A 27,195-nucleotide genomic window follows, 5' to 3' on the forward strand; every position below is an offset into this window, starting at 1 on the left:
CTGACCTAGATTCAGTATCTGACATCCCACATGGTACCCCAAACACTGCCAGGAACAATTCCTGAGTGTAGACACAGGAGTAACCCCCAAGCACCAGGTGTGACTACCACACAAGTTACCAATAAGACTATTATAGCAGATTACAGGAGATAAGAAACTGTAAGAAAGCGAGAATAACTGCTAGTCTTCCTGGATTTAGTGACAAATGTAAAATAAATGTAAAAGATAAAACCTCTGTAATATTTTAGTGAAAGATTTTTCTTGCATTAAGTCTGACTATATAACTTTGAGTGCTTGCTTCGGCAGCAAATATAGAGAAGATTGGCATGGCCCCTGCACAATGAATATATAACTTTGATTTACCAGTGAAACAAGGCCACTTGCAGGTGGGTAATTTTGAGCTTGTCCACAGGATGTTTAATTTTTAGGCTGATTTTGATCAATCTGGAATATATTTGGTAGATACAGATGCAGCTGAACTAACGTGGAGCCAGTTAAATTTTTAATTGAGAATGTTTTGTGCAACTTGCAATTTGTTGAATCTAACCCAGCAAATACTTGCAGTCTGTTTTGAGGCAGGGACTGTAGGGGACATACAATATAAATAAAGATGTGTACACAGATAGTACAAGAATCCAACATGAGTAGTTCTTTCCAGCAAATGCGAGAGAACAACAGTGACATCTGAATTGAGGAAGGGACAGAATTTCAGCAGAGGTTGAGCACATTTGGATTTGCTATGAAAGGAAATGGACTGGGAAGGAGCTGAATGACAGATGATTAGAATGGAAAAGCAGCAATGGGCTTTTAATTGTATACAGGATTTTCTACCCTAATCTCTTAAGTGATAACCCTAAACAGGTTTTTTGGAGGTTTTTTTTGTTTGTTTGTTTTTGGTTTTGGTTTTTGGGCCACACCTGGTGACACTCAGGGGTTACTCCTGGAAATGCACTCAGAAATTGCTCCTGACTTGGGGGACCCCGTGGGACGCCGGGGAGGGGATCGAACCACAGTCCATCCTAGGTTAGTGCATGCAGCAAGGCAGACACCCTACTGCTTGTGCCACTGCTCCAGCCCCACTGGACAGGTTTTTATATGAAAGCTATCTTTCATTTGTTTTGGTTTTGGAGCCACACCTGGTGGTGCTCAGGTCTTATTCCAAACTAGAGCTCAGGGATCATTCTGGTGAACCTGGGGTAATCATTCCTGTGCAAGGCAAAAAACCTACCTGCTATACTATTACTCTGGTCCCAAGATCTCAATGATAATGGTGTTAAGGATCAGAAGACGTGAAGAAATGTATACTACTACAAATACTAACTCAAATAGGATTGTCTGGATATGCTGGGGTTTTTCTTGAGGGGGGTGGGGACACATCTGAAGGTGCTCAGGGCATACTTCTGGCTTTGTGTTTAGGGATCACTGGGGAGGTCTGGGGGACCATATGCGGGGCCAGAAATCAAACCTAGGTCACCCGTATGGCAAGGTCTCACTGTACTATATCATTCTAACCCCCAAAATGATCATTTAATAACTTACCTTGTTAAATATTGGTTTTTAGATTTTCATGAAATGATGCCAAAACATTATATGGGGGGGTGCATATTCTTCAACCACTCCATGTCTCCGCTATCTGAATAAATTGAACTTTGTAAAGCTCAGAGTAGCAGATTGTATTATATTACATTTGATTTCTGCCTTTCATTTAAAAAAAAAAGTCACTATGTTCTGCTATATTTCATTACTTTGGCACTGGGAAAGGGTGTTTAGGAATAGAATTGAAATCTTTTCTTTTGATTTTACAAGTATAAGGGTAGTTTTGAGAGTTTTATTTTTTATTATACTGATGGGGGTTTGAATAGAGAATTTCCATGGTCTGGTCTAGATACAAAAAAATTCAGAATCAGTTGGATTGTAGCAAAGAATAATTAAATATGCATTTCTGATATTTTAGTGTTCTGTACTCATTTTTTTTTCAGTCATAAACACAACACCCCCCCTCACCAGGGCAACACTCCCACCCCTCCTTCCCAACACTTGTCTGTATTTGAGACAGGCATTCTACTTCTCTCAGTCATCAAGATTGTCATGATAATTGTTAGCATAATTATTTCCCTAACTACATTTACCATTCTTTGTGGTGAGCTTCTTGTGAGAGCCCGTCCTTCCAGCCCTCATCTATATTCTCTCTACGCATTATTACAATAATGTCCTTAATTTTTCTTAAAACCCTTAGATGAGTGAGACTATTTATTCTGTGTCAGTCCCTCTCACTCTGACTTATTTCACTCACCATCCACATATGTACATCCACATATAGGAAAACTCATGACTTCCATCTCTCCTGACGGCTACATAATATTTCATTTTGTATATGGACCACAGTTTCTCTAGCTATTCCTTTGTTGAAGGGCATCTTGGTTGTTTCTAGATTCTGGCTATTGTAAATAGTGCTGCAATGAATATAGATGTGGGGAAGGGATTTTTGAATTGTATTTTTGTGTTCCTAGCGTATATCCCTAGAATTGGTATAGCTGGATCATATGGGAGCTCAATTTCCAGTTTTTTTTTTTTTGTTGTTGTTGTTTTTGGGTCACACCCAGCAGCGCTCAGGGGTTACTCTTGGCTCTTTGCTCAGAAATCGCTCTTGGCAGGTTTGGGGGAGCATTTGGGATGCCGGGATTCAAACCACCATCCTTCTGCATGCAAGGCAAATGCCTTACCTCCATGCTATCTCTCCAGCTCTCGATTTCCAGTTTTTTAAAGAATCTTCATATTGTTTTCCAGAAAGGCTGGACTAGACAGCATTCCCACCAGCAGGGAATAAGAGTTCCTTTCTCCCCACATCCCCACATCCCTGCCGGCACTGATCTTTCTTGTTCTTTGTGATGTGTGTCAATCTCTGTGGCGTGAGATGGTACCTCATTGTTGTTTTGATTTGCATCTCTTTGATGATTAGTGATGTGGAACATTTTTTCATATGCCTTTTGGCCATTTGTATTTCTTCTTTGACAAAGTGTTCATTTCTTCTCCCCATTTTTTATGGAGTTTTGTTTTTATTTCTTGTTAAGTTCTGTCAGTATCTTGTATATCTTCAATATTAGCCCTTTATCTAATGGATATTCGGTGAATAGTTTCTCCCATTCTGTGGGCCGCTTTTGTAATCTTTTTTTTTTTCCCTCACCTCCTCGTCCGGCTTTTGTAATCTTGGCACTATTTCCATTGAGGTGCAGAAGCTTCACAGCTTAATATAGTCCCATCTGTTTACCGCTGCTTCCACTTGAAGAGTCCTGTTTCCTCCTTGAAGATGAGTTTAGTCTCAAAGTCATGGGGTATTTTAAGTATGTGTTGTTCTATATTCCTTATAGTTTCGGGTCTGATATCAAGGTTTTTAATCCATTTGGATTTGACCTTTGTGCACGGTGTTAGATGGAGTCTGAGTTTGCTTTTTTGCAAGTGGCTGACCAGTGATCCCAACACCACTTGTTGAAGAGGCCTTCCTTGCTCCATTTTGCAACTTTAAAGTATCTTTAAAAATTCATTGATTTGGGGCCAGAATGGTGATGCAAGCGGTAGAGCGTCTGCCTTGCACATACTAACCTAGGAAAAACCGTGGTTCGATACCCCCCCCAACATTCCATATGGTTCCCCAAGTCAGGAGCAATTTCTGAGTGCATAGTCTCTGAGAGTCACCGGGTGTGGCCCAAAAACCATAAAAAAAGAAAAGAAAAATATCACTGACTCATAGGTTGGCTTATATGATTGAACATTTTAACTTGAAACTTTTTACATAAAGTGAATATCTATATTTATATATAAAATCCCAACAGCTTAGTATATAAATCTGGGCCTTTACCCCTTTGCTGTATACACGTGTGTATATATATATATATATATATATATATATATATAGTCATATATAGTCATATATATTGAGTCAAGTTCATTGTTATCTTTGTTATCTCTTCAGTGAAATAACTGACAACTGACCTCTGATACAGGGAAGATGAGAACAGTGTTCCATCATGGTCTAGTAATATAAATATCCCCCAACTTCTCCCAGGAGATTTGCAATGCTTATTTGAAAATTCTTTGTACCCTACAGTTCCCGACCCTGCTCAACGGCCATATGCCAGTGCCGATCCCCAGTCTGGACAGAGCTGCTTCTCCAGTCCTGCTTTCTTCCAGTTCTCAGAAATCCTGATGACATCTGGCTACAAAGAAAGACTCATTTGCTGATGAAACAAATTTGTCCCCATGGGCTGGTTTACCTGTGTCATGAGAAGGACATTGTGAAACCCTGTTAATTTGGTTTGCACTTTTCATACCTTGGATGGTCTAGATTTATGCTAGCATTTTAAAAAACTTTTTTATATTCAAGTATATATAAAATCTGTTTTGCATTAAGTGAATTTTAATTTTTATATCCTTAGCTCTTAAGTGTTGAACACTGTTGACAGTGAAGAACTTTTCTTAATAGTTTTCAGTGTAACTAATAAGGATGTGAAGTTTTTTTCTCTTTAATCCTGAATATGCTGAATGTGCTTCTATACATTATAGCCAGCTGTGCCTTCCTTGCATTTAGTTTTATGTAAATGATTTATATATTTTTAGTATTCTGAGAAAATGTCTGAAAGAGAAAAATTAGCATCAAACAGCTCTGTTGTAGAATTTTCTTATTTTTTTCCATAAGTAGGCAATATGAAAGCATAGTCATATTACGTTTTCCCTTTGCTTTCAGTTGTATAAGAATTGCCTTAGAACTGAAATTCAGTAAATGTAATGACTGCATAATATTTTTGTAAGAATATAACTAAGCCATAGACAATAAACACTCATAAAAACAATGTTTTAAAATGCATCCTTACAAAAGAATAGAACTTTGAATTGGTAGCCTAAAAGTCGTTAAGAATCTTTTAGGCTACATTAAATTTAATTCTATGCATAGAATTCTAATACTAAGTATAATTCTATGCTTCTAGAGCATTGTTTCTGAGGTTAGCTAAAATCTTTCAAAAATTAGCCCCAGTTCTCCCAAATTTCCTTAGAGAATCCATACAACTCTCTGGCTCATTTTATATCCTATTATGATTCAGGGTGTCTCTAAACACTTAAAAAGTATAATTAACACTTTAAAACCTAATGCTCTGGGTGCCGGAGAGATAGCATAGAGGTAAAGCGTTTGCCTTGCATGCAGAAGGACGATGGTTCGAATCCTGGCATCCCATATGGTCCCCTGAGCCTGCCAGGAGTGATTTCTGAGTATAGCCAGGAGTAACTCCTGAGCATTGCTGGGTGTGACCCCAAACCCCCCAAAATCTCCCCAAAAACAACAACCTAATGCTCTGGAAGAGGCTCACAGGCTGGTATTGAATACAGATAACAAAGAAAAAATTTTGTAACCCAAGTATGTAGTATAGCGTTTCTTGAGGGCTGAAAAGCAGGATACACTACTTTATTTTTACTAAGTTGTGGTAAGAATGAAGGAAATAAATAAAATAAAAATAAAGCATTACAAGTACCTCATCAGTGTAAAACAATTGATAATAAAATAATTTGCTGGAATATTCAGAAGGAAATGCTTTCGTGTAGTGTACTTTAGAGTGGTGATTTGTCACAGAAACCTAATTTCTGCTCCTTCAAAAAAAGTTAGACACCATTCAAAGGCACCATTCTGTACATAGTAGGAAAGGTGTAAGATAACAAAATTAATTAAAGATTAGTTTAGTAATTTTAATTTAAATAATAAACCAATTTGAAATGTGGTTAAAATTTTTCAAGTATAGGGCACAGCGGCGTTTGCCTTGCAAGCAGCCGATCCAGGACCAAAGGTGGTTGGTTCGAATCCCGGTGTCCATATGGTCCCCCGTGCCTGCCAGGAGCTATTTCTGAGCAGACAGCCAGGAGTAACCCCTGAGCACTGCTGGGTGTGACCCAAAAACCAAAAAAAAAAAATTTTTTTTTCAAGTATAAATTTTCTTACGATAGCTGACAAATTTTGATGCAGGATTTGAAAATTCTGTTTAGGGATGGATAATAAACCTCTTTGGAAGAGAGAAAAAAGCTAAGTACTTCTATGCATTTCACTACAAAATAATTGGAGACTGATTCCAAAATCTACAAATAGACATCACAGCTGCTCCTTCATAGACTCTAGATAATTCTTTATTAAAAGGGCTGGTCAAAAGAAGTGGTCAAACAAAATATTAGAGTTAAAAGGGACCTTTTACAATGCATATATCCCAGACCTGCCACCACTATTTCCAGTTAAGTACAAGTGCACATGAGTAGTTGGGTGCAGCCTGAAACTACACATGTGGATCACTGAAGGTAGAACACTGGTGCTCCGTCCTGTCCTGTTTTTCCAGGCTAAGCTAAAAGTATATTACTAATCCAAAACTGTTAGAAGAAATAGAGCATTATAAACCAGAAGAATGCATCAAAAGTACATGAAACTAGTTTATCAATGTGTAAACATCTCAACCCAAAACAAATCAGTATAACTGATAGGAAATATTCAAATGACTTTAAATCTGGAGTCTTGCATTCCTTTCCACCAAATAATGATTAATATAAAATGCTCTAGCCTTATCAGACAGAAAAATATTTCTAATGGATCAAAACTCACTGAATAGGCCAGAGCAGTTCTACAGTTGGTAGGATATTTGCCTTCTACACAGCCCACTGGATTCAATCACCTGCATCACATAAGTTATCCTGAGCCTGCCAGGAGTAAGTTCTGAGTGCAGAGCTAGCAGCTGAGCGCTGCTGGGTGTGGTCCAAAATCCAAAACCAAAACTCAAACTAAAACGATTTCACTGTAACAGAACTGAAGGCTTTAAAGTAGAACATAACTGCCTCATTCTCTGTGTATGTATGTGTGTGTGTGTGGTTTTAACAACTTTTATCAACTAAAATAGATTTCAAGAATATATTAAATAACTCTTTTTAAATGTCTGTTTGATCAGTGTTAAACTGCTATAGCTAATGTTTTACAAAATTAAAATGGCTGTTTTGTACACATCTTTTCTATGACTGTAAATTTTCATTCACTTTCTTGTATGCATCATTTTTACTGTTATATTATTTTTGTTCAATAAATACTTTGTGATAAAAGATGTTGAGATAAGTGGCTGATTTAATTCAGATGATCCAAATTTCACTTTTTCGCATGGATTAAGGATGAAAATGCATCTTATTATCCAGCATTAGTTATGTTACTAATAAAAACATGCTATGAATGTATACAAATTGCTTTAAATCTACCTAAGGAAATAAATCTAGGTAGTAAAGTTAAATTGAGGGAAAAGGAACGGTTTCATAAGTGGTCCTGAGATGGGGCCGGAGTGGTGGAGCAAGTGGTAGGGCATTTGCCTTGCTCTTGCTAACCTAGGACAGACCTCAGTTCGATTCCCCCCCACCCCCCATTATGATCCCCCGAATCAGGAGCACATAGCTAAGAGTAACCCCTGGGTGTCACTGGATTTGCCCAAAAATAACAACAAAAAGTGGTCCTGCTATACCAGACATAGTGACCAGCCCACCTCCACTTGAGATACCACTTAACTCCTTTTAGAACCAATTAAAAAAAAGTGTTGCCAAGAATAAGAAAAATTCACAGAAAAATCATCTGATGATTCTTTAATAAGTTAAATTACTAAATTCCATTCCTACATAAATAAAACTTAAAACAATAGCTCAAATAGATGTTTATATACCAATATTCAAATAACATTGTTTTTCGATAGCCAGAAATTGGGGTGCCTCCAGGACTCATCAATAGAAGAATGGACAGGCCAGAGTGACTGTAAAATGATTGGTTCTTGCCTTGCATGTGGCTGACCTGGATTCAATTCCCAGCATCCCATTTGGTCCTCCAACCACTGCCAGGAGTGATTCCTGAGTGCAGACCTAAGAGGATCACTGCCAGGTGTGACCCAAAAAGGGGGGGGAAAAATCCGAAACTGAATGGATAAACAAAATGTGACTCATACAAACAATATTATAGAGCCATAAAAAAAAATAAAGTCTAGATATATTATAACAGATTACATTGAAAACAAGTGGAATAAAACATGCAAAAGGACACCCAAGGTATAATTCCATTCATAAAATACACTAGGCAAACTTTAACTAAAGTTTATGTCACAGGAAGGGTATGGGAAATAGGTTCTTAGTGGATAACGTTGGGAGTGATAAAAAATAATTCTGGTAATAGTGTATAATATTGTGAATGTAATTAATGTCATTAACAGGTTAACACCAGCACTAAAGTTTGTGTTGAAAACAGTAATGGGACAAATGTCATCTATTTTGTCACAACTAAAAAATATTTTAAAACAAGGCTGAAGATATACATTTTTGGAATACTCCCCAAAATAGACAGAGTGGTTATGGTGCTTCCTTTGTATCTGGCTAATCTAAGTTTGATCCAGCACCCTCATATGGTCCTCCAAACCCTGCTAGAAGTGATCCCCGAGTAAAGAGCTATGAGTAAGGCCCGCCAAAATAATAATAACAAAAATAACAAAATTAAAAAAAAAATTGACCATATGGATTGCCTTGAGTCACCTAAGGTAGTTTTTCAATATAGGCTGATAAAAGTACCAAAAAGAATACAACCATAATTCTAGTGAAAGCAATGTGTATTAACAACACTACCTGGAAATAAATCAGCAAAAAAAGACCCTCTTACCTTTGAGAACCATGTCATTTTAAGATGAATTATAAGTAATCCAGGTTCAAAACTTCCAAGTTTCAATGATCTTCATGGTAAACTTGTGAGGATCTAAATGGTGCTCAATTATCCAAAAACAGAATAAAAAAAAAATCCACCAAATTTCTTAATAAAGAAAAATTTGGGGACTTTCTATTAAGAATTTTTTATAACTACATTATTATTTTTGCTTTTTACATGCCCAAAATCCAACTAGTAGAAACTTGATCAAATTTTCTATATATGTAACCTCAAATGAGAAAATCTGACACTTTTCCTAATTGAGATTGAGTGTACCACCCTATACCACTATGGAATGAACTGCTAAATAAGTGGACAACACACATAAATATCACTATAAGCAGTCAGACTTAAAAATGTCTTAAGACTTAAAAAAGATGGGGCTAGAGAGATAGCATGGAGGTAGGCATTTGCCTTGCATGCAGAAGGATGGTGGTTTGAATCCCTATATCCCATATGGTCCTCTGAGCCTGGTAGGAGTGATTTCTGAGCGTAGAGCCAAGAGTAACCCCTGAGTGCTGCCGGGTATGACCCCAAAACCAAACCAAACCAAACCAAAACAAAACAAAACAAAAAACATCCTTTTAAAAAAATCCTTAAAAAATATCCCATTCCGCTAAGCCTTCTTCTCCAAGAAAGAACTGAGGACAAAGCCACATTTTAACAACATGAAGATTTTGTTATTATAAATTTCAAAACAAAATGGAGGAATTTCCACATAATATTTATAACCCTCAAAGTACAATATTAATACATGTCTGTCAGTTAGAAACAACAGCAGTTAGGTTATAAGATTTAACATAAAACCAATTTACATATTTGAAAAGCAGTAGTGGTCCAATATTCACCATTACACATGAATCTTGTTTCAGAATTTTTTTATAAAAATTAAAATTTCAGTATCATGAAATATTAAAATAATACCCAAACATGCCACAGTCACTATTCACAAATAAAGTTAAAATGAAATATACAAAAATTCACTTAATACTGTTAAATAACAATAAACTACAAGATTTCCTGAATAGAAATGGTAGGACCCCTGAATGTTTTACAGTGAATGTCAGGGAAAAAATTTAAGTTATGACTATTTTCATGATATATAAACCAAAAAATTACATGACCATTTCAAAATATATCAATTGAAATTTGCGATATGTAAGATGCACTAAGCAATCCTTTAAAGTGAACACAAATGCTTAAAACACTGTTACCAACACCAAGGCATGTTTAAGATGTTCAAAGAGGTGCATAATTAAAACTGTAGTATTCATTATCTCTGGTAAACAGATAATTCCTACACAATCCTTTAAAAAAATCCCCAAAACTCATTTCTTTCATCTATATTTATCATGGCTCATATCAAAGATACATTACAGCTTTTAGCTGGTTCCATGTGAGTGTTATTAAAACAAACACACATGGCCCCCAACAGAAAGAAACTATCTCCATGAAATATCATCCTTTCTAATCAAAGAAGCGTATTTAAAACAAAAACAAGACTGTTCATGTTTGACTGGATTTGTATAATTTAGTTTTAACTAAAGCACAACATAAAATATGTAAGTATATTAGTCTACAAATATCCAATAATATGCAGTAAATATTTCTAAAAATGAGGAAAGGTAAAATAAATAATTTTGGTGCTTTAATTTATTGGTATCTATCAGGTATTCACTTGCTTGAAATCAACTTCTGCATCACATGCTTTAATAAACATAATGTGCTTATTAATTTCTTAGCTATCTACCTGCTAATGTTCAATAAAAAATGATGTAGCATGAACTTAAGAGTGTTCAAGATGGCTCACTTATTGTACTGTTAAAGCAAAGCTAACTTTACATTCCAGGAAACACTGCAGTTTAATTTTAAAAACAAACAAACAAATGCAGCAGTATAACAATTGGTGAGGAGAAACAGATGCATTCACATATAATAAAGCCACTGCAACTTCTTCAGGCATTCAATTGTTGTGTTAAATAAACAGACAGTAGTTATTTAGCAGCAATGATTCCGCAATAAATAATGCACTGTGTTTCTCAGTCCTGCACAAAAATTGCAGCTACAGTTACATCAATAGCTGTAACCTACTGGCTCTAATGGCAGAGAAGACCTTAAAACCAACTGTACAAAAAAATTGTCACACTGTGACAACGAATATAAAACAATCTGTAGGTCTGAAATAAAAAGACTCCACTGTGAAGAAGGACAGTGTAGACAAATGAAGATTCCAAGTCCACCAAAAGAAATAATTGCCTTCAGATCTGAGTCCTTGATTGATAAGAAAGGCTGGGGGGAGAGGGGCTGGGCTTGAAATCATGTTATCAGACTTAAAAGAGCATGCTCTGTCTTCTGTTCTTCCCATGTCCTAAAATATAAAGTCATCTTATGAGGCAGTTCAAGGTTCAGTTTTATCCCACATACAGTATTGGGTGACTAGGAAGCTAATGTTCCCACCAGCAAAAGCTAATATTCCATGGTAAGGGTGATCAGCACTGTCTTAGAATAACCCTTTTGTTGATGGGGTCAGTCTATAGCTTCTATGCTTCGAAGTGTTGAACCTGAAGACTAGGGAAGCACAAGACGTGTCTTCTGCTCAGGTGCCAGGGATGGCGTCTGCAGAGATCAAGCCAGGCCACTTGTAAACGGTTTTTGTGCCATCTGCAGCTTTCAGGATCCCTGACTTGACTGAGTCAGATTTCTCTCGGAAGAGTTACTGAGCTGCCCACATCATATAGAAAAGTGAGTACGTGCAATGCTAAACATACACAGTTGTGGAATGCACTGTACATTTTAATTTTTTTTTTACATCATTAATTTTACTGATCAATTTATAAACCCAAAATTTGTTTACACGCAAATTTCATGATCGACACGTGAAATGATTTATGACAAACACACCTGTCTCTGGATAAGAAGAATTTCGAAAACCGGGGTCCTTTTGCAACTGAATCTCTTTCAAACTGAATATTGATACACCTAAAAGGCACAGACAAAAATAATCTGGTTTATTAAAACTGATGTAAGCCAACAGAAAAAATGCCTTCGTATTTACTACACTTATAAGGAAGAGGCCTAAAAATATTCTTCCCTTTGTCCAAGAACTTAAGAAAAAAACAAATTAATGTATTTTCAATAACTTGCTCCCTCACGGTACCTCACGGTGTTCTCTGAGAATATACACTGTCTCTTACTAAGACTTAATGGGCTGGAAGACCAAACACAATACACTACATCAATTTTATTCTTTTTCCTTATTTATGATGATATGAGGGTATGAAGTCCTCAAATGAGCTTCAAAAATTAGGAGCAAAGGTGCCAGGGAAAAGGTGTAGTGGCAAGACGCTTGCCATGCACTTGCCCAACCTGGAAACACCAATCCCTAGAATTCCATATGGTCCCCTGAGCACTTCCAGAAGTGATCCCTGAGTGCAGATCCAGAAATAAGCCCTGAGCACCACTGGGTGCTCTGACCCCAAAACAAAACAGAACAAAATTACAGAAAACTAGGGGTCTGTGTTTCTCATCTGTCACCAAGGCAGTTTTTGAAAGAAAAGGAAGGAAGGAAGGAAGGAAGGAAGGAAGGAAGGAAGGAAGGAAGGGAGGGAGGGAGGGAGGGAGGGAGGGAGGGAGGGAGGGAGGGAGGGAGGGAGGGAGGGAGGGAGGGAGGGAGGGAGGGAGGGAGGGAGGGAAGAAGACTAGATGAAAGTTTAAATTATTTTTATGTTTGTTTTTTTGTTTTTGGGCCACACCCTGTGTGCACTCAGAAATCACTCCTAGCTTGGGGGACCATATGGGATGCCAGGATCGAACTGAGGTCAGTCCTAGATCAGCCACATGCAAGGCAAACACCCTACTGCTGTGCTATCACTCTGGCCCTTTAAGTATTTTTTTAAAGCAATTTACTTATTTAGGTTTTTGGGCCATACCTGGCAGCATTCAGGGGTTACTCCTGGCTCTACACTCAGAAATTGCTCTTGGCAGGCTCAAGAAACCATATGGGATACTGAGAATAGAACTGAGGTCCACCCCGGGTCAGCAGCATGCAAGGCAAATACCCTACCACTGTGCTATCGCTCTGGCCTCAAAAGTTTGAATTCTTGATTTTAATTAATTTGAAAACCTTGATAAAACAATATTCTTTGGTCAAGAGATCAGAAAGTTAATGACTATTTGTAAAACTCTCCATTATTATCAAGGCTCTAAATAATCTCTAATCCCATTCACTTTACTCAAAGTTTTTGTTGTTGCTTTGGCAATGCTCAGGAATCACTCCTGATGTTGCTCAGAAGACCATATTTGTGTTGAGGGTAGAACCCAACTGGTTGTATGTGTACAAGTTACGAGCCTGCTCCACTGTAATCTCTAGCCCCATATTATTTAATTTTAAAGTAAAATATTGGGGCAATAAAAAATGCTATGAATAAGATCTAGTTATTTTAGGCATGAGAAATCAGCTGTTTCAGTTACTATCAATATGTTAATTTCTGATCAAAGTTAGAGTGATCATCAGCATCAAAGTCAGAAGGAAAATCACCGTTATTTTCCTGAAATGGAATTCTTTCACAAAGAAGTAATCTCCTATTTTGGTTGTGCTTTATTAATCTGTCAAGCTTAACAACAAAGTCTCACATCAAATGTTATCTTCTAAACCCACTAAGATTAATAACCAATGTTGAAGTAGCAGATTTCTTTTGAGAACCCAGGGCTAAACCTATAGCTTCATCATACATACAGTGCAAGTTACCCTACCTGAGTTACAGTCCTGGCCCACTATGGATTTCTTACCAAAAAATCTAGTTTTGAATGTTAAGAAAAATAAAAATGGATGGGGCCGGAGAGATAGCACAGTGGTAAGGCATTTTCCTTGCAAAGCGGCTGACTTGGGAGGGACCTGATTTGATTCCAGCATCCCATATGGTCCCACAGCCTGCCAGGGGCGATTTCTAAGTGGAAAGCCAGGAGTAAACCCTGAGCTCCACTGGGTGTGGCCCATAAACCAAGCAATCAATCAATCAGTAAATAAAAAAATAAAAATAGGGCCCGGAGAAATAGCACAGCGGCGTTTGCCTTGCAAGCAGCCGATCCAGGACCAAAGGTGATTGGTTCGAATCCCGGTGTCCCATATGGTCCCCCATGCCTGCCAGGAGCTATTTCTGAGCAGACAGCCAGGAGTAACCCCTAAGCACCGCTGGGTGTGGCCTAAAAACAAAAAACAAAACAAAAAAAATGGAAGTATATATGTAAAAAAGACATATACCTCCCCTTTAATTAATTCTGGTTTAATTACCAAAAGGCTCATTATAAGCTTAAAAAAATCATTAACAATCTTAATTTACCTCTTAAGTTCTGACTGAATCCACCTGCTTCCAGCTCTGGAAAAATAAAAATAAAGAAGAGGAAGGGATGGGATAAGAAAACATTTTAAAATTTCTTACTTTCAGGTAACACATGTATTCTTGGTCCCAGACTTCGAAAATATACGTGTTTCATGGCCTCTTCTGCTGACAGTCTTTTCTTAGATTCATACTGTGAAAAAGTGAAAAGTATTTAACTTTATACATTTAATATGTATAATATTATATATACTATAAATAGGGTTATAAAGTGGCACTCAGAGCCACTGTTATTTTGATCAGTTAATATAAAAACTATTTAAATTTAGAACCTATTTGGAGTACTCCAGATATACTCAAATCTGAGTTGATATTGAGATTACACTATTACAATTATAGCTCAGTTCCAATTTCCAAAATAAAGCAGGACTAAAACTTTTTTTTTTTTTTTTTTTGGTTTTTGGGCCACACCTGGCAGTGCTCAGAGGTTACTCCTGGCTCTGTGCTCAGAAATCGCTCCTGGCAGGCACGGGGGACCATATGGGATGCTTGGATTTGAACCACTGTTGGTTCTGGGGTTGGCTGCTTGCAAGGCAAACACCATACCACTGTGCTATCTCTCCAGCCCCTACAGTTTTTGATTCTTTGTAGATCCTGAATAGATGACAAATATATTTGACCTGTTACTTTTCTCTATAAATATCAAAGAATCATTGGCCCAGGGACATCCATGTGTGTGATAAGCTGGGATTCCATTGCTCTGCAAGATTCCCAAGCACCTCACTGGGAGTAACAGCCACAAACCAATACCAAAACTAGTAAGAGATCAGTGGAAATACAACCAATACCTTTATGACAGTCACTAGTAAATGAGAGTCAAGAGGCATTTCCCTGAACTCAAAGCAAGGCCTAAGTCCTCTTCATCACTGAGTATAGCCTCCAAACAACAAAAAATTCATTGATTCATTCTCCTTGATAACAACAACTAAATTTATTTAATGGGGGCCGGGTAGGTGGCGCTGGAGGTAAGGTGTCTGCCTTGCAAGCGCTAGCCAAGGAAGGACCGCGGTTCGATCCCCCGGCGTCCCATATGGTCCCCCCAAGCCAGGGGCGATTTCTGAGCACATAGCCAGGAGTCACCCCTGAGCGTCAAACGGGTGTGGCCCAAAAACAAAAAAAAAAAAAAAAAAAAAAAAAAAAAAAAAAAAATTTATTTAATGGGAGCTAGCTGAAAAGATGAGTGTGCACAGGGAGGTCCAGGTTTGGTTTCAAGGAGTTAATGGTACCTTGAACACTGTAATGAGTTACCCAGCATCATGCCACAGTAGCATCCAAGAACTGTTAAGTGTGGTCAACAAAAAAAAAAAAAAAAAAAAAAAGAAAAGAAAAGAAAAAGAAAAGGAGAAATTGTGTCCATGTGTCTGTCTCTAATCATGAATCATAACTCTTCCAACTCTGATCATGAACTGTTAACTGTTTTAATTTAAACTAATTACAACAATCTTGTTCCATAATTTATAATAGTGTTCCGGCGTTCCTAATGTTCTTAGGAAGAATCCTTTGCTTTCTAAGGTTTTCTTAGGATACTACTAAAGGACTAATGTAACTGACATACCCTTATCCTCTCTTTTTTCTGCTTTGAATAAAAACATGAATATATCCAGAGGTTCAGCAGTCTGTAGTAGGATAGAAGGAAAGCACAAAGGAGAACAGGAACTGCATACAGTCTGTCCTTAATGGAGCTGAACAACAGCAGCTCAACACCTGTCTCTTCGAGTTCTGCTCTATGTCACAATGACACAGCAGATATATTATGATAAACCTTACTTTTTTTTGTTTTACTTAAGCATGTGTTTTTTTTTTTTTTTTTTTTTTTTGGTTTTTGGGCCACACCCGGTAACGCTCAGGGGTTACTCCTGGCTATGTGCTCAGAAGTCGCTCCTGGCTTGGGGGACCATATGGGACACCGGGAGATCGAACCGTGGTCCGTCCAAGGCTAGCGCAGGCAAGGCAGGCACCTTACCTTTAGCGCCACCGCCCGGCCCCTAAGCATGTGTTTTAAGCACACTAAATAACATTACATTTAATCCTAACTGTCATGACAACATTTGAAGGAGGTTATTACCAATCCCATTCTATAGGTTAAAACATTGGAGGGCTTAGAGATGTAACTTAATTACACTTAATTACAAAGTAAGGTATGACTTACCTGAAGAAATCTTGTTATCAACTCAATCCCTTCAGAGTCTAACCTAAAAACAATAGAAAAGTAGTTATTCTCTCTTATTTTGACTGAAAACTACTTTTCAGATGAGACTATTTTCCAAGTACTTCAATCTACTGAATTAAGAGTGTCCAATAGACACAAAATTATTTTATCCTCAGATTTATACTGACACTTAAGAAGAGACCAAAAATAATTTCAATACACAAAAACAAGTACATCACTGAAACTACAGAATATTTTGAAAAGCCATCAATATGTTTTTGAGGAAAATTCCACTACTGAGAAAACTCACGAAAGTATCAATTTCTAATGTTTTACTGAAAACAAAAGAGAAAAGCACCATTTCTCTATCATACAGGTGAAGTTATATATATATCCCCAAAATCTAGCACAGTGGTTCAAGATATATGCAATAAAAGAAATTAACTCAAAAACTGTTTTACAGTGTAGTTTGCTGAGTACTGAGTACTAAAAATTACGAAGTTTAAATATGCATTAATAATTTCAATAAATTAATCATGTTAATCTAAAAGGGCTAACCAAATCAATGATATATAATCAAGGAAGATAAATATAGCAATCATATTTAGTTTAGTGATTATCTTAATGTGATCTTTAGTGATTATCTTAAAGATAATCTTTAGTGATTATCTTAAAGACAATCTTTACCAGAAAGGACAGGTTCTGGGGATGGAGTGATAGCAGTCAGGAGGACGTTTGAACCCAAACAAAAACAAACCAAAAAATACCAAGACAAACACCCAAACAAACCCAGAAATGATACTGCCTCTCAAAGACTAAACAAGTAGAACCAGAATATGGAAATACCTTACCCACATGCCTGAGTTAAGTGCTCTAGTGGGAGCTGTGTACACTGTGTTCTAGACATTCTCTGGACCAGTGTCGCTTAGGTTTTTGGACATTGGCCTCCTTTTGAGCTTGTTTCCTTTCTATGCATCCTTCCCTAACTGTTATTGGCTAAACCCCTACTCTTGTGTCATAGACCCACATTTACTCAATTTTCTCATCTGCAGCCACCTTAGAATATACTGAGGTCCACAAGGGCCATCTGGCCCCCCCAGTTCAGAAATTGCGCATTAGACTCGAGGTTCTTAAACTCTGGGCTTAAGCTTTTCAACCCCATGCTGGGTAGTGTGAGTAAATGTGGGGGTGGTAAAAAAAAATTGGCAACAGCAAAAGGTTTCTGAATATGCAATGATCCAAAATTAATTCAAAATCAACCTGATAATGAATCTGAGTTGTTTCTAGAAGTGCTTGTTTCTGTTTGATTCCTCAGGAGAAGAGGGCTATATACTATAGGTGGAAATTATCTACATGCTTTTTTCCTGAATCCATGTTAAGCCTAATACTTCTAGAGACTGAAAATAATCCCCTTTTTACTTAAAGGTAAAAAGCTAAGTACCTGGGTGCGTGATTTATTAGAGGCTGTGGTTTATATTTTGGAAAACTGTAGTTCTTAAACTCATCATTTGAAGAAACACCAGGCCAAGTTTCCTGAGATGGAGTTCCTGAATTTTAAAAGAAAATAAATATTTATAAACATAAAAATATATAAGTAGGCAGAATAAAGTTATTAATAATTTATATTTAGATGACTCAACTCTTTCCACTTTTAAACTAAAATGACAGAGTAAACATAGACACTTTCTTGGACTATGTAATAATACCATAAAAATCAAAGTGTATAATTGACACCAAGCAGAAATAATCCTGTTTTCATTTCTTTTATTACATTAATTTTTTTTCCATTTTCCCTCAGAGATGTTAAATCAGGGGTCCTCAATCTACCGCTGTGGGCCACATGTGCCTGCCAAAGACACTTATCTGGCCTGCCTAGTGTTTTTGCCACCTTCAGTACATATATGTGGAATGTGCACTGCACTCTGACTCCCCTCCTCTCTGCCTCTTGTCTCTTCCTCTCAGACCTCTCAGTCAGGGGCCCTCAATCTACAACCCATGGGCCACTATTATTCAGTTTTTTTAACTATAGTTTGGCTCTCCAATGGTCTGAAGGATAGTGAATTAGCCCCCTGTTTAAAAATTTTGAGGATCCCCGTTAGACTGTGAAGAAGGATCTTTCAGTCCCTGCATGAACTCAAATTAAGCTCAAGGCCTCATCATTGCCCTAGGGGCTTTCTATATCACTGCTCCATCTTCTGAGTCTCTTATTGCATAAAATCTTTATTGCAAAGGTAGAAGTCAGTAAATAAAATGTTGCTTAGATAGATCTACCAAAATCGTGCTAATTAAGGCTGGAGAGATAGACAGACAGGGTGTTTGCTTTGCACGCAGCCAACCCAGGACAGATGGTGATTCGATTCCCAGTTTCCCATTTAGTTCCCGGAGCCTACCAGGAGTGATTTCTGAGCACAGAGCCAGGAGTAGCCCCTGAGCACCACCGAGCGTAACCCAAAAACCACAAATAAAATAAAATAAAATAAAATAAAAATGCTAATTAAAAGTAATAATAGCTATTAGCAGTCACATCATCATTTCACACATATATTAAAAATATACCACCTTATATACTATAGCTAATCAACTATATCATAAATGACTAATTGCCTGGAAAAGATTTCTTTTGTTACCTAGCAGTCGGAAAATTAAATGCAGTTCATCTTCCACTGTTGATCCTGGGAACAGAGGTCTTCCAGAAGCCATTTCAAAGAAAATACAACCAACGCCCCTTCAAAATATATCATAAAAAAAGTGATTGCTTAACTTACAAATTTTGAAGTGCAAAAAGCCTAAGAATATCAGATTTATTAAACAGTCTTTCTGCAAAATTTTATACTGACTTGCTACAAAACCTACGATTTTTTTTTTCAGAAATAGCAAAACTCATTCGTTAATATTTATTTTACCCAAATGCCTCAACCTCCATATTGCTATACCTCATTTTTTCCCCCAACTTAAATGTCTAGCTTTCCATGGGAAGTGGAGGCTGGAGCCACAGAGGGTAGAAGAAAAAAGGAAAAAAGAATCTCAAATTCCTCTGCATGATCCTTGAAGTAAAACAGTAGCAATAGCTAATAGTGATTTAATGTCTAGTATGTGAGTAGGATAGGGAGAAGCAATGACGTAAGATGCTTAGGAAGCAGAGTGATTACGTAGACGTAAAGAATATGTAGAAGGAGGGAAGAAAGGGGGAGGTAGAATAATAGATAGAAGATAAGCGAATGAATATTGCTTATTGTATTCTATTGTCTATTGTATTCTATTAATTAATAGAAAGTAGAATAATGGAGCCATTAAAATAGCTCCATGAATATAAAAGGATGAAGTTCTCTCAAAAAAATCTAAATAGAATTGCTATATGTCTAACACTTAAACTTCTAAATTTATGTCAAAGACTTGACAGGATTTTGTTTACTTCCCTGTGGTGCCAGATGGAACTCAGCTCCTTATACATTCAAGGCCAAGTACCCTCTCATTGAGTCACATTCTCAGAGTCAAATAAAAAAAATCAAAATAAGCTCTCAAAAGAGATATTTGTACCACCTATGTCTAAAACACTGCATTACTCAAATTCAAGGAATCTGTGTCTATCAGGAGATAGATAAGTAAAATCTATCATATATACATATGTAAAATATGCATAATTGTTATTCAGCCTTAAAAGAGGAATTTCTGGCATAAACTACAATACAGAAAAACATTGAAGACATTTAAGCTAAGTGAAATAAGGCAGTCACAAAAGGATAAATACTGAATAAGTCCATTTGTGTGATGTATTTTCTAAGTCAAAATTATAGACAAAGAAAGTAGAATGGTAGAAAAGTAGTCAGGGGCTCAGAGGAAAGGAAAACGGAGTTTTACTGAATATGTGAGAGTTTGGGTTCTGTAAGATAAAAAATATTCTGAAAATGGATCATAGTAATGGTACACCACAATATGAATTTACTCAATAGAACCATAGATTTAAACTGGGTCAAAATGATAAATTTTATGTAAACTTTACCAACTTTAAAAGTAATTTTAAAAAATGTCTGAAATCAAAATTATAAATTTTCAACCTTTAACTTCAGTAGAAAATATAACATTTATTAGTACATAAAGTGTGCAGGCAAAAAAAAAATGCAGCCACAGAAGCTGGCGAGATAATAACAGTGGGTAAGACTCTTGCCTTCCACACGGCTGACCCAGGCTCAATCCTTGATACCCCATAGGGTTCCTTCAAGCACCACTAGTACTAATTCCTGAGTGCAGAACCAGGAGTAACCCCTGAACATCACTGAGTGTGAATATATGTAGTATAAAAGAAAAATTACCATCTAAGTATCCAGAAAAAATTTAGAAAAGCAGTGTTTTGAAGTCTCCTGGGTTCATGTTCTACTTAGAGAAGTAAGTAGCTACTACAAATGTGTAAACTGGTATAAACTCAGGAACAAAGGCAGGAAAGTCTAGGTTATGTTAGAGCTACTGTGGGTAGCCCATTTGACTACAAGGAAACACTTGTCTATAGTAATAATCTAAAAATTAGAGTCTTGTTGAGATCATCAAGTACTAGAAAGTTGAGGGTGTGTACTTTGATGAATAGTAAGTGATAATTAAAAATAATTTTGTTTTAATTTACTTTATAACTTAAAAATTAAATCAAAAGCTACCTTTTTAAAAGCTTCAAATATACTAGTTCAACTGATCATAACATTAGCCTTTTAAACTAATTGTTAATACAACATTTTTAAAATGTGAAAATAGAGGCAGATCTAGTCATTTGAGTGAAATTATTAGTTGTAATAACAGAATCGGTATTTCAACCTTGGCTACCATCTATCAGAACTCTTAATTACTACTTATTCTGTGTCTCTTGAAAATATTAACTCCGATTGTTAAATACCTCTGAGTATGCCCTAAACAAATGGCTATATTTTTTCAAAATTATTAACATAACAACATACTTACCACATGTCAATCTGGGTGGAGTACTCTGAGGAGCCGAGTAGGACATCAGGTGGCCTGTACCACAATGTGACAACTTCATTTGAGTAGGTCTTTGTGGGAACTGACTTGGCTCTAGCTAGTCCTTTAGACGTAGGGAAAAGAAAGCAAACATGAAGTATTTTGGATTACTCTGTTCATATCCTCACCATGAGCACAGTCAACCTGAGCAGGCTGTGCTCAGGTTTTCTGTTTTGTTTTTTTGGGGGGGGGGGGCCACACCCAGTGATGCTCAGAAATCGCTCCTGACTTGGGGGACCATATGGGATGCCGAGGGATAGAACCGAGGTCTGTCCAGGGTCAGCCGCGTGCAAGGCAAACACCCTACCGCTGTGCCACCTCTTTGGTCCCAACTTTGTATCTTTTAAAAGGGTGACAAAATTCATTTCTGAATTTTCTTTGAGTGCATTGTGGTCTTAGGTCAATAAGCAGTTATGCAATTAGGTAATTACATAACCAGAGGCCATGCTTACTTTTTACTCATGAATACACTGATAAAGGAGCTGCATTAACCCAAACAAGTTGCTTCCTTTTGGTCTCTGAATAATTACACCAAAATGATGAACTTACATTTAAAAAGGCAATGCCACTGAGATGAACTACTTGCCATCTCTTTGTTCATTTTCCTTTTGTATTTTAATTTTTTTTACAGAGCCACACGCAATGGTAGTGAGGAACAGGCAGTAACAAGGACTGAATTCAAGTTCACACACATGCTACAGGCATGTGCTGTGCAACTTGAGATAGCTCTTCTTGGTACCAGGAAATGTTTACTAAAAGAATTAGATCTCACAGATATGAAATAGGAAGGAGGAAAACTATTATAACAAGAAGACTTTTCTGATACATTATGTATACTGTACTTTGACATTTGATAAAACCTAGAAAATATTTAGAAGTTCATGTAGAAGCTAAAATTACATCTTATTCTTTTATATAAAGTCCATTGGTCAAGGTTTGAGGAGCTAGTTCAAAAGGCTGTAAATTCAGGAGTATTGACCAACCATTTAGTTGGATGAAGCCATGGAACATCTCTGAGTGTGGCCCCCAAACAAACCTACTGGCCTAACCCTGAATTTTAGATGAATCTTTTACCCATACACGATTCTATAATCTCATATAACTGGTCATTTAGAATAGTAGTTTCTGAGTTAGATAGCCATTTTAAATGTTTACCTTTTTAATAATTTTATATTTGGGACTAGGGAAATAGCTTAAAAGGGTGGAGCTTGAACAAGGCACTGGGTTACACTCCCATTACCACAGTCCCTCGAGAATCCCTGAGTAATGCATCGGGTGGCTCTGGTGGCTCCCAACCCCTCTAGGCCTAGACATTACCACATCACTGTGCCCAACCACTGAAGAAGTCCACACATCCAGTCAAGTACCACTGGAAACAGCCCAAGCACTGCTGAAGAGCACCATCCTACCCTCCAAATAATATTTGTTAATATTAATTATATGACCAGAAAAGTCTTTAAGTATCTTTAAATACTGGTAAGGTCTGAAGCTCAAAGTAGAAAAAAACAAATGTCCAAAATGTAATTTTGTTTGGAAGCACCTATTTTACTTACTGTGAGACTTGCTTTATTATGGCTGTTAAAACTAAACTTTAATAGAATTATATCTATGAAGAATGTCATAACATACCAATAAAATGATGTATTTGATAATATACTAGAACCTCTCAAACGAACTCAAGACCCTTAGTGGCATAAGGACCATATCCACAAAACTGGTACCTTTTAACATTCACTAACTTAAGTCACCCACCAAAGTTCTGTAAAATATCTTATTCCATTGGCTCTAGGTCAAATTTCCACACACAGATTCAACAATTATTCTTTTATTTATGTTTATATTTTGGTTTTTAGCCCCACCTGGCTATGCTCAGGGGTTTCTCCTGGCTCTGTACTCAGGAATCACTCTTTTACACTGGTCAGCCGTGTACAGGGCAAACTGTACCCAATGTACTATTACTCTGGCCCAACAATTATTCTTTTTTTTTCTCCCAACAATTATTCTTTTATACTCAAGACCTATAGCTATTTATAAGCATCTTTAAACATTCCATACCAAAATCTGCGAGCTTTAATTCTCCTTTTTCATTAATGAGAAGGTTCTGTGGTTTCAAGTCTCGGTGTAACACCTTTCTTCTATGGCAATAAGCCAAACCACGTAGAATTTGATATAAAAACAACTACAGAAACAAATAAACAAATATTAATCTTGCAGAGAGACAGATATATTTTGATGAAAGCTGGAAAGCAATTGGTCTACAGAAGAGGGGAAAAAAGCCCTTTACAGGTTGTTTTTTTTTTCTTTACAGGTTTTAAACGTTTACAATTTATTGTTCTCTTTGAAGTACTATCTATATAGTATTTATGGAAAGAAACTCTTAGTATTTGTCATAGAAAATATCTAACATATCCCTATAAATTGTATAAATTTATATAAAGGCTTACTGTTTGATTAGAGCATTTTGGGAAAACCACCAATTAATCACTATCCATTCATCAACTCTAATAAAAACAAGGTATAGGACACAAACTTTAAAATAAGGGATCAAAATTGGTGTTGTTCTGAAACCCCTAAAGTGTCAATGAGAATAGTGCTGCTCAGGTAAATTATGTGCTATAAAAATAACCTAACCCACCCTCTCTCACTACCTTTTAAAAACAAATAGAATAAACCTTTAATTGTATTTTATAATTTAAGAGAATCAGTGTAAAATGTGAAAGAAATCATGACAATGATAACAATAACTTTGTTTGTTTGTTTTTTGTTTTTGGGTCACACTCGGGCAAGCTCAGGGGTTACTCCTGGCTCTATGCTCAGAAATCACTCCTGGCAGGCTCAGGGGACCATATGGGATACCGGGATTCGAACCGATGACCTTCTGCATGAAAAGCAAACGCCCGGGCCCGGAGAGATAGCACAGCAGCATTTGCCTTGCAAGCAGCCGATCCAGGACCAAAGGTGGTTGGTTCGAATCCTGGTGCTCCCATATGGTCCCCCGTGCCTGCCAGGAACTATTTCTGAGCAGACAGCCAGGAGTAACCCCTGAGCAACGCCGGGTATGGCCCAAAACCAAAAAAAAAAAAAAAGAAAAGAAAAGAAAACGCCCTACCTCCACGATCTCTCTCCAGCCCTGATGACAATTTTTAAGACTACATGAAGCTCTTTTACAAAGACCTTATTCTAAGCGGCACTATGATAAAAAGTTTTACATATGCTAGTTCAGAGGACAGTATCTTATTTTAAATGTCAGAAAGGTCAGGAGATAGTCGAGATGTAAAATTCATTTCTAACATGTGCAAAAATCCTAAGTATAATTGCTGACACTCTATGTGATGTATGTCAACCTCTTCTATTCCTAACACTTCCCATCAATGAAAGGGGACCCAACACGTCTCCAAAACAGCTAACAGTGGTTCCTATTTTCAAGTAAAAATGCCAAACAGAAACTTCAGAAGCAGAAGTCATAGGCTGGTGCTTCTATCATTACATTATGTATTCATCAATGCTGAGTGTCTGCCTCTAATTTTTGGCTGAATTAACAACACTGTATTTTAACATTACACAAAAGCTTCATGTGTACATTATAATAAATCAATGTTTGTATACATTAAATATGCCACTGAAGGTTCAATTCCATCCTTTATCAATTTAAAAACGACATATTAAAACATACCTTTACATTGTGCATGCTCATGATATTTCCACAGTCATCCATGTACTGCTTTAGGTCTTTATCCTGGAAAAACAAATAAACCACGTTTATCATGGGGCACGTGATTCTCATGAGGCATCACTGATTTTCTTATTGTTTAATCAAAAAAATTAAGAAATAGTGAATGCACCACAATTTAATTAAATATCAAGAACTGGAGCTTTTTAAAAAAAACAATATTAAATACTTACCAAATACTCAAAGACCAAGGTCAAAGATTTATCTGTGTGAACAATGTCATGTAAAGTCACTATATTTGCATGTTTTAGATCCTTTAATAGTGAAACTGCAAAAAAGAAAAATAAATCCACTTTAGGTGGTGGTCAGTCTTTACAAGATCCTGAAGTAACACACGAACTGAGTGAGAGTAAGATTTTCTAAGTGTAAAACACTAATTTACCAACAGATTTATAGGAGAAACTTTAATAGAATTAAAATTCTTTTGTTTCTGAATTTGATATTTTTAGAAATAAAAATGATCCCCAATAGTCCCTTCTCATATCATCTTCTAATTTTTTTCTTAAATGTTAAAATTCTAAAATTCACTTAGAAAAAAATGCACAAGGTATCTTTATACCTAACTATTCTACCCTTCACCTTTATTCTGGCCAAACTGCTCAGTTGGCTCAAACCCTTTTCTGGATAATCTTATCTTTTTAAAGAATAATATCAATTAAATTAAGTTTAACTTAAAATAAGTTTCCCACTAGACATTAACATTCAATACTTCACAGTGTCAAATAATTATTCCTGACAAAGATTTAGTAATATTTTACTGTAATCTATGTGATAATTCCATTTTGTTGACTATGTTGGGCTATATTGGTTCTCTATAATAATTTCTAATACTAGCTCTCTAATAGTCTATAAATAGCTTCTTGTCATTTGTTATTTCTATATCCAAGCTCTTTTTTTTTTTTTTTTTTTTTTTTTTTAGTTTTTAGGTCACACCCGGCGGTACTCAGGGGTTACTCCTGGCTGTCTGCTCAGAAATAGCTCCTGGCAGGCACGGGGGACCATATGGGACACCGGGATTCGAACCAACCACCTTTGGTCCTGAATCGGCTGCTTGCAAGGCAAACGCCGCTGTGCCATCTCTCCGGGCCCACCAAGCTCTTTTTATAGTAAGTGATAAGTGAACTCCTATCATGCAGCTTTAGTTTTACAATTTTCATACATATTGTTCACAAAAGATCAAATGATACCTTCTCTAATAGCTGTGCAAGGTGCACCTTCTTCATGTTCTAACCGGATCTCTTTTAATGCCACCAAGTTCTCTGTCAATTTACTCCTTCCTTTATATACGGTTGCATATGTACCCTATAAAATATAGTTTTGAAAGACAGACAAAGCAAATCACAAGAATTTATTCTGAAGTTTACATGTATTTAAAAAAATACATCATTCAAGGAAAACAGCACAGTAATTATTTTCATTTAGCTAAGAGGGCTTCCAATTCCATATGCACAGCTTCCATACATTTATATAACCCTAGAGAGTACCTCAAAAAGTATAAAAATAAGGGCATTTATTTAATTTCTTAATAATTTGCATTAAAGACGATAAATTCCTAGGTCTAGGAGTTTTTAAATCTGTAATGTTACCAAATTAAAGAAAGTTAAAATGAAAATTACATTATAAAATTGTGAAAATTTTTTTCAGTAATTTAACTCAAAAAAGAGTATGTCCCAAAAGAAGGGCCAGAGAGAGTATACTTGCTTTGTAACCAATAGTTCTAGTTCTACTACTAGCACTACCCAGCACCTTTAGCCAAGCCAGGAATGATTTCTGAGCACAGAGCCAGGAATAAGCCCTGAGCACAAGGTACGGCCCCCAAACAAACTGTTCTGGAGAAAGCTGCCAAGACAGAACTTAAATTTCCTAATAGCCAAGTCTAAACTTATGTTTCGTTTTTGTTCTTACTTATCCTGAGAGGTAGGCCACTGTGAAATCAGAACTACTGGTAAGTTAAAGAAAATCAAAGTCTATTTAAGGCGAGAATTTCCTTCCCATTCAAAGGTAGTATTTTGATTTTTCACAGGTTTCAAGTCATGCAATTGCCCACATGACAGCATAAACGGGGCCGGGCGGTGGCGCTAAAGGTAAGGTGCCTGCCTTGCCTGCGCTAGCCTTGGGCGGACCGCGGTTCGATCCCCCGGTGTCCCATATGGTCCCCCAAGCCAGGAGCAACTTCTGAGCA

At 36.8% G+C, this 27,195-nt stretch overlaps 2 protein-coding genes across 3 annotated transcripts in view; one reads left to right on the plus strand and one right to left on the minus strand.

Moving 5' to 3' along the window:
- ELK3 (ETS transcription factor ELK3) overlaps positions 1-4,342 on the plus strand; it is a 73,367-nt gene extending 69,025 nt beyond the window's left edge. Inside the window, exon 5 of the mRNA XM_049782834.1 lies at positions 4,106-4,342. Coding sequence (XP_049638791.1) covers positions 4,106-4,204 — 99 coding nt within the window. The 3' untranslated portion in view covers positions 4,205-4,342. The remainder of the gene's footprint in view (positions 1-4,105) is intronic.
- A 5,053-nt stretch (positions 4,343-9,395) lies between these two features.
- CDK17 (cyclin dependent kinase 17) overlaps positions 9,396-27,195 on the minus strand; it is a 44,364-nt gene continuing 26,564 nt past the window's right edge. Inside the window, exons 6-16 of one of the 2 annotated variants that reach the window (XM_049782813.1) lie at positions 26,201-26,315; positions 25,187-25,281; positions 24,957-25,019; positions 23,339-23,462; positions 21,227-21,347; positions 18,910-19,007; positions 17,724-17,829; positions 16,283-16,325; positions 14,176-14,266; positions 11,639-11,716; positions 9,396-11,105 (exon numbers count right to left, since the gene is read on the minus strand). In XM_049782813.1, the coding sequence (XP_049638770.1) occupies positions 11,068-11,105; positions 11,639-11,716; positions 14,176-14,266; positions 16,283-16,325; positions 17,724-17,829; positions 18,910-19,007; positions 21,227-21,347; positions 23,339-23,462; positions 24,957-25,019; positions 25,187-25,281; positions 26,201-26,315 (972 nt within the window). In that variant the 3' untranslated portion in view covers positions 9,396-11,067. Of the gene's footprint in view, positions 11,459-11,638; positions 11,717-14,175; positions 14,267-16,282; positions 16,326-17,723; positions 17,830-18,909; positions 19,008-21,226; positions 21,348-23,338; positions 23,463-24,956; positions 25,020-25,186; positions 25,282-26,200; positions 26,316-27,195 lie in introns of both variants that reach the window. The other variant, XM_049782815.1, reaches the window with a different exon arrangement.

Source organism: Suncus etruscus, chromosome 11 (genome assembly GCF_024139225.1).
Source record: "Suncus etruscus isolate mSunEtr1 chromosome 11, mSunEtr1.pri.cur, whole genome shotgun sequence".
Taxonomy (NCBI): Eukaryota; Metazoa; Chordata; class Mammalia; order Eulipotyphla; family Soricidae; genus Suncus; species Suncus etruscus.